This window comes from Cyclopterus lumpus, chromosome 4 (genome assembly GCF_009769545.1).
Source record: "Cyclopterus lumpus isolate fCycLum1 chromosome 4, fCycLum1.pri, whole genome shotgun sequence".
Lineage (NCBI taxonomy): Eukaryota > Metazoa > Chordata > Actinopteri > Perciformes > Cyclopteridae > Cyclopterus > Cyclopterus lumpus.
Genome location: NC_046969.1, coordinates 27,453,872 through 27,468,668, shown reverse-complemented (window position 1 = coordinate 27,468,668; position 14,797 = coordinate 27,453,872). Strand labels below are relative to the sequence as shown.

At 51.6% G+C, this 14,797-nt stretch overlaps 1 protein-coding gene across 1 annotated transcript in view; it reads right to left on the bottom strand.

Moving 5' to 3' along the window:
* Positions 1-1,045: 1,045 nt before the first annotated feature.
* Positions 1,046-14,797, bottom strand: part of si:ch73-60h1.1 (calcium/calmodulin-dependent protein kinase type IV) — a 39,078-nt gene continuing 25,326 nt past the window's right edge. Inside the window, exons 9-13 of the mRNA XM_034531162.1 lie at positions 12,060-12,135; positions 7,366-7,492; positions 5,760-5,912; positions 1,850-5,644; positions 1,046-1,423 (exon numbers count right to left, since the gene is read on the bottom strand). Coding sequence (XP_034387053.1) covers positions 5,132-5,644; positions 5,760-5,912; positions 7,366-7,492; positions 12,060-12,135 — 869 coding nt within the window. The 3' untranslated portion in view covers positions 1,046-1,423; positions 1,850-5,131. The remainder of the gene's footprint in view (positions 1,424-1,849; positions 5,645-5,759; positions 5,913-7,365; positions 7,493-12,059; positions 12,136-14,797) is intronic.

Genomic DNA, 14,797 nt, shown 5'->3' with positions numbered 1-14,797 from the left:
GTTGTTCTGTGTCTCTTTGTAGTAGTTGTTTCTCTTTGTGGTTATTTTTGTCTCTTTGTAGTAGTTGTGTCTCTTTGCAGTTGTTCTGTGTCTCTTTGTAGTTGTTCTGTGTCTCTTTGTAGTAGTTGTGTCTCTTTGTAGTAGTTGTGTCTCTTCATGGTTATTTTTGTCTCTTTGCTGTTGTTTTGTGTCTCTTTGTAGTAGTTGTGTCTCTTCATGGTTATTTTTGTCTCTTTGCTGTTGTTTTGTGTCTCTTTGTAGTAGTTGTGTCTCTTTGCAGTTGTTTTGTGTATCTTTGTAGTTGTTCTGTGTCTCTTTGTAGTTCTTGTGTCTCGTTGTGATAGTTGAGGTTGAGGTGTTGATACCAAGCCAACGTTCTCCGATGTTCTGACTCTAGAAAATCTAGTTCTCAATATGAGCAAAGCAAAAGAAAATGGAAGATACGTTATCAATACAGGCTTTTTCTGGACCTGCAGGTGCAACGTTTCGAAAGTGTTTCATAAGTAAACATTGTTCTTATTATTTTGTCCACATCCGTCCGCAGGTTCTGGTCCGTCAGTTCAGATTTTATCGTCCGACCCGTTCCCTCTAGATCCAGAATCTCCTCACCTGCTGGTCTGCGTCCTCACTGGATTAAACTCACCTCTGCAGGACGTCACGTGGTGGGTCGATGACACGGCGGTGACATCATCACACGTATCATGGACGAGGTCAGATGGGGGCGGAGCTTACAGCGCCACCTCAGTGTGGGAAGTGCCAGCAGCAGACTGGAGGTCCAGATCCACATACTGGTGTGGGACGGTCCAGAAGGGACACGTTTACAGACAGAAACTCTGCTCACAAGACTGAGGTCACAGGTATGAGTCCCGGACTGGACACCAACAGGTGGAGCAGCTGACCAATGGACACTTACAAAAAAAGTCATACTTTGATGGGTGGTGTGGATAATAAAAGTAAATACATTTAGAATGCGATATCTGGTCAATGATTTCTTTCTTCAGGAAGAAGAACGACAGAAGCCACGACTCATTCAACTATTCTTTACTGTATATGTGAAACCCTGCTGACCTCAGATCAGCTGCTTTTACAAAGTCTGTTGAGAGTCTCCATCTGATATGATCAACAGGCATATCATACATGCAGAGATACATATGTTACAGCTGTCAGTTTATATGTCATCCTCCATCGTCAAAAAGGGACGAGTTCACTCAGCAAACACAAAACAAACACCATTTACAGTTTAGCCCCGCCCACCTCCATCCGTCCCTCCCAAGTCAAGATTAATAGAAACAAAAATATTCATGTTTTTACACAATAAGAGTAGAGATGTAAACCAAATACACAGAGTACATGCCCGCTATCCAGAGTTCCATGTGGCAAGAAGTAAGAAACTGCAGACAGGTAGACCTGTAGACAGGTAGACCTGCAGACAGGTAGACCTGTAGACAGGTAGACCTGCAGACAGGTAGACCTGCGGACAGGTAGACCTGCAGACAGGTAGACCTGTAGACAGGTGAACACCTGCGGACAGGTAGACCTGCAGACAGGTAGACCTGCGGACAGGTAGACCTGTAGACAGGTGAACACCTGCGGACAGGTAGACCTGTAGACAGGTGAACACCTGCGGACAGGTAGACCTGCAGACAGGTAGACCTGCGGACAGGTAGACCTGCGGACAGGTAGACCTGCAGACAGGTAGACCTGCGGACAGGTAGACCTGCAGACAGGTAGACCTGTAGACAGGTGAACACCTGCGGACAGGTAGACCTGCAGACAGGTAGACCTGCGGACAGGTAGACCTGCGGACAGGTAGACCTGCAGACAGGTAGACCTGTAGACAGGTGAACACCTGCGGACAGGTAGACCTGCGGACAGGTAGACCTGCAGACAGGTAGACCTGTAGACAGGTAGACCTGCGGACAGGTAGACCTGCAGACAGGTAGACCTGTAGACAGGTAGACCTGCAGACAGGTAGATCTGTAGACAGGTAGACCTGCGGACAGGTAGACCTGCAGACAGGTAGACCTGTAGACAGGTAGACCTGCAGACAGGTAGATCTGTGGACAGGTGAACACCTGCGGACAGGTAGACCTGCGGACAGGTAGACCTGTAGACAGGTAGACCTGCGGACAGGTAGACCTGCAGACAGGTAGACCTGCAGACAGGTAGACCTGTAGACAGGTAGACCTGCAGACAGGTAGATCTGTAGACAGGTAGACCTGCGGACAGGTAGACCTGTAGACAGGTAGACCTGCAGACAGGTAGACCTGCGGACAGGTAGACCTGTAGACAGGTAGACCTGCGGACAGGTAGACCTGTAGACAGGTAGACCTGCAGACAGGTAGACCTGTAGACAGGTAGACCTGCGGACAGGTAGACCTGTAGACAGGTGAACACCTGCGGACAGGTAGACCTGCAGACAGGTAGACCTGCGGACAGGTAGACCTGCAGACAGGTGAAGTAAAATAATGACTGGATTAAATACAAAACAGAAGACTTTAGAAAAAAGGTTATTTAGTATTTGGTGTTATAAAATGTAATTAAACCGAATGGTCCTGCAGCTTTAAATTCAGGGTGAAGTGATGCAGATCAGGAACATATAATATTCTGAAGACATAAATGTGTGTTCAGTAGACCAGCAGGACCACGTGAAGCCTGACATCTAGTGGTAAAAACTGGTACTGCACCATCCACCTTGCTGACATCATCGCCTGACACCAAACACCTAACCAGGTACCTTCAATGTTAAGGTTCTGTAGAGGGATTTAAATTAAACCCTTTGCCTTTGATTGGACCGCTAAAAGTGGGCGGGGCTAGAGGGAGGTACACCGCCAGCTCCGGCAACAGAACCCATGTTTCAGGACGTTCTGGAGGTTTGGTTCCTCTTTAAAGAATTTGTCTTCACAATGCAGGACCTCCTACGGTGGCTTAGACTGAACAAAAAGCTCTGTATTAATCAAACGCTCCCGATCGCTCTCATTGATCTCGCCGACAGGAACAAACCTTGAGAGTCGTTTGTTGTTTTCTGACTGTTGCAAATATGAAACGTGGTAAAATAGAAATGCAGAAAACAGCCCCTCTGGATTCCGTGTTAGGGCGTAGGGGCTAACCCTAGGTTAGGGGCTAACCCTAGAGCGTAGGGGCTAACCCTAGGGCGTAGGAGCTAACCCTAGAGCTTAGGGGCTAACCCTAGGTTAGAGGCTAACCCTAGAGCTTAGGGGCTAACCCTAGGTTAGGGACTAACCCTAGGTTAGGGACTAACCCTAGGGCGTAGGGGCTAACCCTAGAGCGTAGGGGCTAACCCTAGAGCTTAGGGGCTAACCCTAGGGTGTAGGGGCTAACCCTAGAGCTTAGGGACTAACCCTAGGTTAGGGACTAACCCTAGGGCGTAGGGGCTAACCCTAGAGCGTAGGGGCTAACCCTAGGGCGTAGGGGCTAACCCTAGAGCGTAGGGGCTAACCCTAGGGCGTAGGGGCTAACCCTAGAGCTTAGGGACTAACCCTAGGTTAGGGACTAACCCTAGAGCGTAGGGGCTAACCCTAGGGCGTAGGGGCTAACCCTAGAGCGTAGGGGCTAACCCTAGGGCGTAGGGGCTAACCCTAGAGCGTAGGGGCTAACCCTAGGGCGTAGGGGCTAACCCTAGGTTAGGGGCTAACCCTAGAGCGTAGGGGCTAACTCTAGAGCATAGGGGCTAACTCTAGAGCGTAGGGGCTAACCCTAGAGCATAGGGGCTAACCATAGAGCGTAGGGGCTAACTCTAGGGCGTAGGGGCTAACCCTAGAGCTTAGGGGCTAACCCTAGGTTAGGGGCTAACCCTAGAGCGTAGGGGCTAACCCTAGGGCGTAGGGGCTAACCCTAGAGCGTAGGGGCTAACCCTAGGGCGTAGGGGCTAACCCTAGAGCGTAGGGGCTAACCCTAGAGCGTAGTGGCTAACCCTAAAGCGTAGGGGCTAACTCTAGGGCGTAGGGGCTAACCCTAGAGCATAGGGGCTAACCATAGAGCGTAGGGGCTAACTCTAGGGCGTAGGGGCTAACCCTAGAGCTTAGGGGCTAACCCTAGGTTAGGGGCTAACCCTAGAGCGTAGGGGCTAACCCTAGGGCATAGGGGCTAACCCTAGAGCGTAGGGGCTAACCCTAGAGCGTAGTGGCTAACCCTAGAGCGTAGGGGCTAACCCTAGAGCGTAGTGGCTAACCCTAAAGCGTAGGGGCTAACTCTAGGGCGTAGGGGCTAACCCTAGAGCTTAGGGGCTAACCCTAGAGCTTAGGGGCTAACCCTAGAGCGTAGGGGCTAACCCTAGGTTAGGGGCTAACCCTAGAGCGTAGGGGCTAACCCTAGCCCACTGTGGTGGAGGACCATCGAGCCCTCTGCACTCCTCTGAGAAGGGTTTGCGTGTGTTTGGTTCGTCCGGGCCACCGTAGTTTGTGTTTTTAAAATACTTTTGGAAGCCCCTGTACAAAGAGAGGTAGAATGTGTGGTCTCAGATCAGCTCCAAGGACAGATTGGGTCTTTGTGGGGGTCTGAACACCGACTGTGTCTCTGTGGTGAAGAAGAATTTAACCAAAATATGTACAGTGCAAACAGGAGATGATTAAAGTGTAAACAACACTGGTTCACTAGAAGCTCACAAACACGACACGACACTGAACTACACACCGGATCTACTGAGCCAACAGGAACCAGGAGAAAGGGTTAGAAACATGTCTCTTCAGGCTGAAACAGGAAGTAAACAGGAAGTAGAAGGAGGAGGGGGATACGAAGAATAGAAGAAGAAGAAGAAGAAGAAGAAGAAGAAGAAGAGGGAGGAGAAGAAGAAAAGGAAGAAAAAGAAGAAGAAACTGGAGTATCTGTCCTAAACCAGAACTTGGAGGATCTTGAGTTCCAACAATAAACCCAAAGAACCTTCATGAGCCGGAACTATTTCTTGACAAACAGCCGTGTATCCATCCGCCCAGTATCTCTTTTTAACCGTAGTACTGATGGATCCGCATGTTAGCGTAGCAGCAGCTAAATAAATGGAAGTTAAATATTAAATGTCACGAATATTTCGGTTATTTTGGTCCCATAAAATGATTTTAGATGTTTGTAAAGATGGAAGCCTGAACGTTTCAATGTCTCTGTGTCTGTCAGCTCATCACTGGCAGGGCGCCGTTTTACTGGCGGGCTCCTCCGCCGGCGTGAAACCGTTGCTGAGGCTGTTGGGACTCGGAAGCGTGGCCAGAGTGGGCGGGGCCTCGACCCTGGAGGGGGCCTCTACCATGGAGCAGCTCTTCAGCGGCGGTCTGGGCTTGACCGGCTTGGTTTTGGGGACGACGGACGCCTGTCGTAGCCCGTCGGCACGCAGCGGCGGTCTAGTAGGGGCGGAGCCTGTGGGCGTGACATCAGAGCTGGGTGGTTTGGGGCTATGAGGAGGGGAGGGGCCAAGGGCACTTTGGTCGGCGGGCTTTGATTCATCTTTTTGCGGCGACTGTTGATCCGGTGGTGGGGCTTCTTTGTCTGCGGGGGCGGGGCTTGTTGACTCAGGAGGCGGGTCCTGCTGCATACTGCTCTGCCTTGAAGTCCCAGAGCCTGGAATCTCACAGCTGTCGGTGCGACGCCGCGAACCCTCGTGCATCCGACTGGTGGCCACGACGGCCTTCATGGCGGCCTGTCGACACATTCACCGTTAGCACGCCACATGTTTATGAGGCTAAAAATAAAACTATCGGCGAGGCCACCTCCAGAAACCTTTGAGCTGCGGTTCCTCTCAGTGCCGTCCTCACCTTTAGTTTACGACGAGCGTTGAACTCCTGCAGCTTCCTCTGGGCCGTGTCCATGTGGGAGAAGCGGGCGGCTTTGCCCAGCACCCAGGGGTGCTGCAAGGCCTCCCGGACACTGAGGCGCTTGTGAGGGTCCAGGACGATCAGCTTACTGACCTGCAGACAGTGAAACAGGGTTCAGGACTGAGTGCAGACCGCCTTCCAGGAGGGAATCCTCTTCAGGGAGAATTCAGAGCTCAAGCCAAGGTAAGTCTCAAGTCCTTCAAGGCAGGTCCAAGGTAAGTCTCAAGTCCTTCAATGCAGGTCCAAGGTAAGTCTCAAGTCATTCAAGGCAGGTCCAAGGTAAGTCTCAAGTCCTTCAATGCAGGTCCAAGGTAAGTCTCAAGTCATTCAAGGCAGGTCCAAGGTAAGTCTCAAGTCCTTCAAGGCAGGTCCAAGGTAAGTCTCAAGTCCTTCAATGCAGGTCCAAGGTAAGTATCAAGTCATTCAAGGCAGGTCCAAGGTAAGTCTCAAGTCCTTCAATGCAGGTCCAAGGTAAGTCTCAAGTCATTCAAGGCATGTCCAAGGTAAGTCTCAAGTCCTTCAAGGCATGTCCAAGGTAAGTCTTAAGTCCTTCAAGGCAGGTCCAAGGTAAGTATCAAGTCCTTCAAGACAGGTCCAATATAAGTCTCAAGTCCTTCAAGCTGGTCCAAGGTAAGTCTCAAGTCCTTCAAGGCAGGTCCAATGTAAGTCTCAAGTCCTTCAAGGCTGGTCCAAGGTAAGTCTCAAGTCCTTCAAGGCAGGTCCAAGGTAAGTCTCAAGTCCTTCAAGGCAGGTCCAAGGTAAGTCTCAAGTCCTTCAAGACAGGTCAAAAGTAAGTCTCAAGTCCTTCAAGGCAGGTCCAAGGTAAGTCTCATGTCCTTCAAGGCAGGTCCAAGGTAAGTCTCAAGTCATTCAAAACAGGTCCAAGTTAAGTCTAAAGTCCTTCAAAGCTGGTCCAAGGTAAGTCTCAAGTCCTTCAAGGCAGGTACAATGTAAGTCTCAAGTCCTTCAAGGCTGGTCCAAGGTAAGTCTCAAGTCCTTCAAGGCAGGTCCAAGGTAAGTCTCAAGTCCTTCAAGGCAGGTCCAAGGTAAGTCTCAAGTCCTTCAAGACATGTCCAAGGTAAGTCTGAAGTCCTTCCAGGCAGGTCCAAGGTAAATATCAAGTCCATAGCAGGTTGAAGTCATGTGAGACGGACACTAGTCAATAATCAAGCTGTTGAGTCTTGAGACATTCGAGACAAGTCTGAAGTTAGTCTTAGTCAGTTATGATGTCATCTGAGACAACCCAAGTCAGGTCTCAACTGATTCCGAACCAAGTCATTCAAATCAAGACCAAGTCAAGCAAAAGTCCTTCCAGACACATCGAAGACGCGTCCTAAAACAAGTCCAAACTAACGTCCAGAACCAAGTCAAGCCATCAGACTCAGGTCCAAAACTAAACAAGTCCAAAAGGAGTTTGTAGTTGTTCCAGACAAGTTCAACTGGAGTTAGTTATCGTAAAATTCTGAATTCCTTTAAAACAAGTCCAAGTTATTAAAAAAGATTCAAGTCCAGTCCAGAGAAAGAAGAGGTCTAAGGAGGGACTCACCAGGTCCTTGGCATTGAGCGAGACGTCATCCCACCACGGAGACACAAACTCGTAGTCGCAGTTGAGGATTCGACTGTACATGTACTGATCCCCCCTCGGGTCGAAGAAGGGCTCAAACCCACAGAGTCTGGGGAAATGGACGCAATAGCGCTGTATTTACAGGTTACTAAAGAATCACCTTAAACCACACATCAGTCAGTTAGTAAATGACCTCTGCAGCTTAACGACCTTTTACAAAGTTCACAATTACAACAAATCTCAACAAAGTTGTTATGGACAAGAACCATCAAACACATTAAAGGCTGTGGTGGTGTGGTGGTGGTGATGTGGAGGTGGTGGTGGTGTGGTGGTGGTGATGTGGAGGTGGTGGTGGTGTGGTGGTGGTGATGTGGTGGTGGTGGTGTGGAGGTGGTGGTGGTGTGGTGGTGGTGATGTGGTGGTGGTGATGTGGAGGTGGTGGTGGTGTGGTGGTGGTGATGTGGTGGTGGTGGTGTGGAGGTGGTGGTGGTGTGGTGGTGGTGGTGTGGAGGTGGTGGTGGTGTGGTGGTGGTGATGTGGTGGTGGTGGTGTGGAGGTGGTGGTGGTGTGGAGGTGGTGATGTGGTGGTGGTGTGGAGGTGGTGATGTGGTGGTGGTGTGGTGGTGGTGATGTGGTGGTGGTGGTGTGGAGGTGGTGGTGGTGTGGAGGTGGTGATGTGGTGGTGGTGTGGAGGTGGTGATGTGGTGGTGGTGTGGTGGTGGTGATGTGGTGGTGGTGGTGTGGAGGTGGTGGTGGTGTGGTGGTGGTGATGTGGTGGAGGTGGTGGTGTGGTGGTGGTGATGTGGAGGAGGTGGTGGTGTGGTGGTGGTGATGTGGAGGTGGTGGTGGTGTGGTGGTGGTGATGTGGTGGTGGTGGTGTGGAGGTGGTGGTGGTGTGGTGGTGGTGATGTGGTGGTGGTGGTGTGGAGGTGGTGGTGGTGTGGTGGTGGTGATGTGGTGGTGGTGGTGTGGAGGTGGTGGTGGTGTGGAGGTGGTGATGTGGTGGTGGTGTGGAGGTGGTGGTGTGGAGGTGGTGATGTGGTGGTGGTGGTGGTGTGGTGGTGGTGTGGAGGTGTGGAGGTGTGGAGGTGGTGATGTGGTGGAGGTGGTGGTGTGGTGGTGGTGATGTGGAGGTGGTGGTGTGGAGGTGGTGGTGTGGAGGTGGTGATGTGGTGGTGGTGGTGGTGGTGTGGAGGTGGTGATGTGGTGGAGGTGGTGGTGTGGAGGTGGTGATGTGGTGGTGGTGGTGGTGTGGTGGTGGTGATGTGGTGGTGGTGGTGTGGAGGTGGTGGTGTGGTGGTGGTGATGTGGTGGAGGTGATGTGGTGGTGGTGATGTGGTGGAGGTGGTGATGTGGTGGAGGTGATGTGGAGGTGGTGGTGGTGTGGTGGTGGTGATGTGGTGGTGGTGGTGTGGAGGTGGTGGTGGTGTGGTGGTGGTGATGTGGTGGTGGTGGTGTGGAGGTGGTGGTGGTGTGGTGGTGGTGATGTGGAGGAGGTGGTGGTGTGGTGGTGGTGATGTGGAGGTGGTGGTGGTGTGGTGGTGGTGATGTGGTGGTGGTGGTGTGGAGGTGGTGGTGGTGTGGTGGTGGTGATGTGGTGGTGGTGGTGTGGAGGTGGTGGTGGTGTGGTGGTGGTGATGTGGTGGTGGTGGTGTGGAGGTGGTGGTGGTGTGGAGGTGGTGATGTGGTGGTGGTGTGGAGGTGGTGGTGTGGAGGTGGTGATGTGGTGGTGGTGGTGGTGTGGTGGTGGTGTGGAGGTGTGGAGGTGTGGAGGTGGTGATGTGGTGGAGGTGGTGGTGTGGTGGTGGTGATGTGGAGGTGGTGGTGTGGAGGTGGTGGTGTGGAGGTGGTGATGTGGTGGAGGTGGTGATGTGGAGGTGGTGATGTGGTGGAGGTGGTGTGGAGGTGGTGATGTGGTGGTGGTGGTGGTGTGGTGGTGGTGATGTGGTGGTGGTGGTGTGGAGGTGGTGGTGTGGTGGTGGTGATGTGGTGGAGGTGATGTGGTGGTGGTGATGTGGTGGAGGTGGTGATGTGGTGGAGGTGGTGGTGTGGTGGTGGTGGTGTGGTGGTGGTGATGTGGTGGTGGTGATGTGGTGGAGGTGGTGATGTGGTGGAGGTGGTGGTGTGGTGGTGGTGGTGAGGTGGTGGTGTGGTGGTGGTGATGTGGAGGTGGTGAGGTGGTGGTGGTGATGTGGAGGTGGTGATGTGGTGGAGGTGGTGGTGTGGTGGTGTGGTGGTGGTGGTGAGGTGGTGGTGTGGTGGTGGTGATGTGGAGGTGGTGATGTGGTGGAGGTGGTGGTGTGGTGGTGGTGGTGTGGTGGTGGTGATGTGGTGGTGGTGATGTGGTGGAGGTGGTGATGTGGTGGAGGTGGTGGTGTGGTGGTGGTGGTGAGGTGGTGGTGTGGTGGTGGTGGTGTGGTGGTGGTGATGTGGAGGTGGTGGTGGTGTGGTGGTGGTGATGTGGTGGTGGTGGTGTGGAGGTGGTGGTGGTGTGGTGGTGGTGATGTGGTGGTGGTGGTGGTGTGGAGGTGGTGGTGGTGTGGTGGTGGTGATGTGGTGGTGGTGGTGTGGAGGTGGTGGTGGTGTGGTGGTGGTGATGTGGTGGTGGTGGTGTGGAGGTGGTGGTGTGGAGGTGTGGAGGTGTGGTGGTGTGGAGGTGTGGTGGTGTGGAGGTGTGGTGGTGTGGTGGTGTGGAGGTGTGGAGGTGTGGAGGTGTGGTGGTGTGGAGGTGTGGTGTTGTGGTGGTGTGGTGGTGTGGAGGTGTGGAGGTGTGGAGGTGTGGTGATGTGGTGGAGGTGGTGATGTGGTGGAGGTGGTGATGTGGTGGAGGTGGTGGTGTGGTGGTGGTGATGTGGAGGTGGTGATGTGGTGGTGGTGATGTGGTGGTGGTGGTGTGGTGGTGGTGGTGTGGTGGAGGTGATGTGGTGGAGGTGTAGGTGTGGAGGTGTGGAGGTGTGGTGGTGGTGTGGAGGTGTGAAGGTGGTGTGGTGGTGTGGAGGTGTGGAGGTGTGGTGGTGTGGTGGTGTGGAGGTGTGGTGGTGTGGTGGTGTGGTGGTGTGGAGGTGTGGAGGTGTGGAGGTGTGGTGGTGTGGAGGTGTGGAGGTGTGGTGGTGTGGTGGTGTGGAGGTGTGGAGGTGTGGTGGTGGTGTGGAGGTGTGGAGGTGTGGAGGTGTGGAGGTGTGGAGGTGGAGGTGTGGTGGTGGTGTGGAGGTGTGGAGGTGTGGAGGTGTGGAGGTGTGGAGGTGGAGGTGTGGTGTTGTGGTGGTGTGGTGGTGTGGAGGTGTGGTGGTGTGGAGGTGTGGTGGTGTGGTGGTGTGGAGGTGTGGAGGTGTGGAGGTGTGGAGGTGTGGAGGTGGAGGTGTGGTGGTGGTGTGGAGGTGTGGAGGTGTGGAGGTGGAGGTGTGGTGGTGTGGTGGTGTGGTGGTGTGGAGGTGTGGAGGTGTGGTGGTGTGGTGGTGTGGAGGTGTGGTGGTGTGGTGGTGTGGTGGTGTGGAGGTGTGGAGGTGTGGAGGTGTGGTGGTGTGGTGGTGTGGTGGTGTGGAGGTGTGGAGGTGTGGTGGTGTGGTGGTGTGGAGGTGTGGTGGTGTGGTGGTGTGGAGGTGTGGAGGTGTGGAAGTGTGGTGGTGTGGAGGTGTGGTGGTGTGGTGGTGTGGAGGTGTGGTGGTGTGGTGGTGTGGAGGTGTGGAGGTGTAGGTGTGGAGGTGTGGAGGTGTGGTGGTGGTGTGGAGGTGTGGAGGTGTGGAGGTGTGGAGGTGGAGGTGTGGTGGTGTGGTGGTGGTGTGGAGGTGTGGAGGTGTGGAGGTGGAGGTGTGGTGGTGTGGTGGTGTGGAGGTGTGGAGGTGTGGAGGTGGAGGTCTGGAGGTGTGGTGGTGTGGTGGTGTGGTGGTGTGGAGGTGTGGAGGTGTGGAGGTGGAGGTGTGGTGTTGTGGTGGTGTGGAGGTGTGGTGTTGTGGTGGTGTGGAGGTGTGGTGGTGTGGTGGTGTGGTGGTGTGGAGGTGTGGTGGTGTGGAGGTGTGGTGGTGTGGAGGTGTGGAGGTGTGGAGGTGTGGAGGTGTGGTGGTGTGGAGGTGTGGTGGTGTGGAGGTGTGGAGGTGTAGGTGTGGAGGTGTGGAGGTGTGGAGGTGTGGTGGTGGTGTGGAGGTGTGGAGGTGGAGGTGTGGTGGTGGTGTGGAGGTGTGGAGGTGTGGAGGTGTGGAGGTGGAGGTGTGGTGGTGTGGTGGTGTGGTGTTGTGGTGGTGTGGAGGTGTGGTGTTGTGGTGGTGTGGAGGTGTGGAGGTGTGGAGGTGGAGGTGTGGTGGTGTGGTGGTGTGGAGGTGTGGTGGTGTGGAGGTGTGGAGGTGGAGGTGTGGAGGTGTGGAGGTGTGGAGGTGGAGGTGTGGAGGTGTGGTGGTGGTGATGTGGTGGTGGTGGTGTGGAGGTGTGGAGGTGTAGGTGTGGAGGTGTGGAGGTGGTGTGGAGGTGTGGAGGTGTGGTGGTGGAGGTGTGTAGGTGTGGAGGTGTGGTGTTGTGGTGGTGTGGAGGTGTGGAGGTGGAGGTGTGGAGGTGTGGAGGTGTGGAGGTGGAGGTGTGGAGGTGTGGTGGTGGTGTGGAGGTGGAGGTGTGGAGGTGGAGGTGTGGAGGTGTGGTGGTGGTGATGTGGTGGTGGTGGTGTGGAGGTGGAGGTGTGGTGGACTCACAGGATGTAGAGGATCACGCCCACCGACCACATGTCCACTTCAGGGCCGTACGCATTTCCACGCAGGATCTCTGGCGCTGCAGCAGAGGAGCCGTTAGCCGACAGATGGCTGAGAGAATATCTATCTGGTAGTCATATTATGTCCCACTGAGCAGAGGGTGCTGTGAACACACCACGGCCCACTGATGGACATCACAGTAGCTCTACTACAACTACACCATCTACTACAACTACACCATCTACTACAGCTAGTACACCATCTACTACATTAGTACACCATATATTACAGCTAGTACACCATATATTACAGCTAGTACACCATCTACTACAGATCTACTACAGCTAGTACACCATCTACTACAGCTAGTACACATCTATTACAGCTAGTACACCATCTACTACAGCTAGTACACCATCTACTACAGCTAGTACACCATATATTACAGCTAGTACACCATCTACTACAGCTAGTACACCATCTACTACAGCTAGTACACCATCTACTACAGCTAGTACACCATATATTACAGCTAGTACACCATCTACTACAGCTAGTACACCATCTACTACAGCTAGTACACCATATATTACAGCTAGTACACCATGTATTACAGCTAGTACACCATCTACTACAGCTAGTACACCATCTACTACAGCTAGTACACCATATATTACATCTAGTACACCATCTACTACAGCTAGTACACCATCTACTACAGCTAGTACATCATCTACTACAGCTAGTACACCATCTACTACAGTTAGTACACCATCTACTACAGTTAGTACACCAGTTAGTACACCATCTACTACAGCTAGTACACCATCTACTACAGCTAGTACACATCTATTACAGCTAGTACACCATCTACTACAGCTAGTACACCATCTACTACAGCTAGTACACCATATATTACATCTAGTACACCATATATTACAGCTAGTACACCATCTACTACAGCTAGTACACCATCTACTACTGCTAGTACACCATATATTACAGCTAGTACACCATATATTACAGCTAGTACACCATCTACTACAGCTAGTACACCATCTACTACAGCTAGTACATCATCTACTACAGCTAGTACACCATATATTACAGCTAGTACACCATCTACTACAGCTAGTACACCATCTACTACAGCTAGTACATCATCTACTACAGCTAGTACACCATATATAACAGCTAGTACACCATCTACTACAGCTAGTACACCATATACTACAGCTAGTACATCATCTACTACAGCTAGTACACCATATATTACAGCTAGTACACCATCTACTACAGCTAGTACACCATCTACTACAGCTAGTACATCATCTACTACAGCTAGTACACCATCTACTACAGTTAGTACACCATATATTACAGCTAATACACCATCTACTACAGCTAGTACATCATCTACTACACCTCGTACACCATATATTACAGCTAGTACACCATCTACTACAGCTAGTACACCATATATTACATCTAGTACACCATCTACTACAGCTAGTACACCATCTACTACAGCTAGTACACCATATATTACAGCTAGTACACCATATATTACAGCTAGTACACCATCTACTACAGCTAGTACACCATATATTACAGCTAGTACACCATCTACTACAGCTAGTACACCATATACTACAGCTAGTACATCATCTACTACAGCTAGTACACCGTCTACTACAGTTAGTACACCATCTACTACAGTTAGTACACCAGTTAGTACACCATCTACTACAGCTAGTACACCATCTACTACAGTTAGTACACCATCTACTACAGTTAGTACACCATCTACTACAGCTAGTACACCATCTACTACAGCTAGTACACCATCTACTACTGTTAGTACACCATCTACTACAGCTAGTACACCATCTACTACAGCTAGTACACCATCTACTACAGCTAGTACACATCTATTACAGCTAGTACACCATATATTACAGCTAGTACACCATCTACTACAGCTAGTACACCATCTACTACTGTTAGTACACCATCTACTACAGCTAGTACACCATCTACTACAGCTAGTACACCATCTACTACAGTTAGTACACCATCTACTACAGCTCGTACACCATCTACTACAGTTAGTACACCATCTACTACAGCTAGTACACCATCTACTACAGTTAGTACACCATCTACTACTGTTAGTACACCATCTACTACAGCTAGTACACCATCTACTACAGCTAGTACACATCTATTACAGCTAGTACACCATATATTACATCTAGTACACCATCTACTACAGCTAGTACACCATCTACTACTGTTAGTACACCATCTACTACAGCTAGTACACCATCTACTACAGTTAGTACACCATCTACTACAGCTAGTACACATCTACTACAGCTAGTACACCATCTACTACAGCTAGTACACCATCTACTACAGTTAGTACACCAGTTAGTACACCATCTACTACAGTTAGTACACCAGTTAGTACACCATCTACTACAGCTAGTACACCATCTACTACAGTTAGTACACCATCTACTACAGCTAGTACACCATCTACTACAGTTAGTACACCAGTTAGTACACCATCTACTACAGTTAGTACACCAGTTAGTACACCATCTACTACAGCTAGTACACCATCTACTACAGTTAGTACACCATCTACTACAGCTAGTACACCATCTACTACAGTTAGTACACCATCTACTACAGCTAGTACACCATCTACTACAGCTAGTACACCATCTACTACT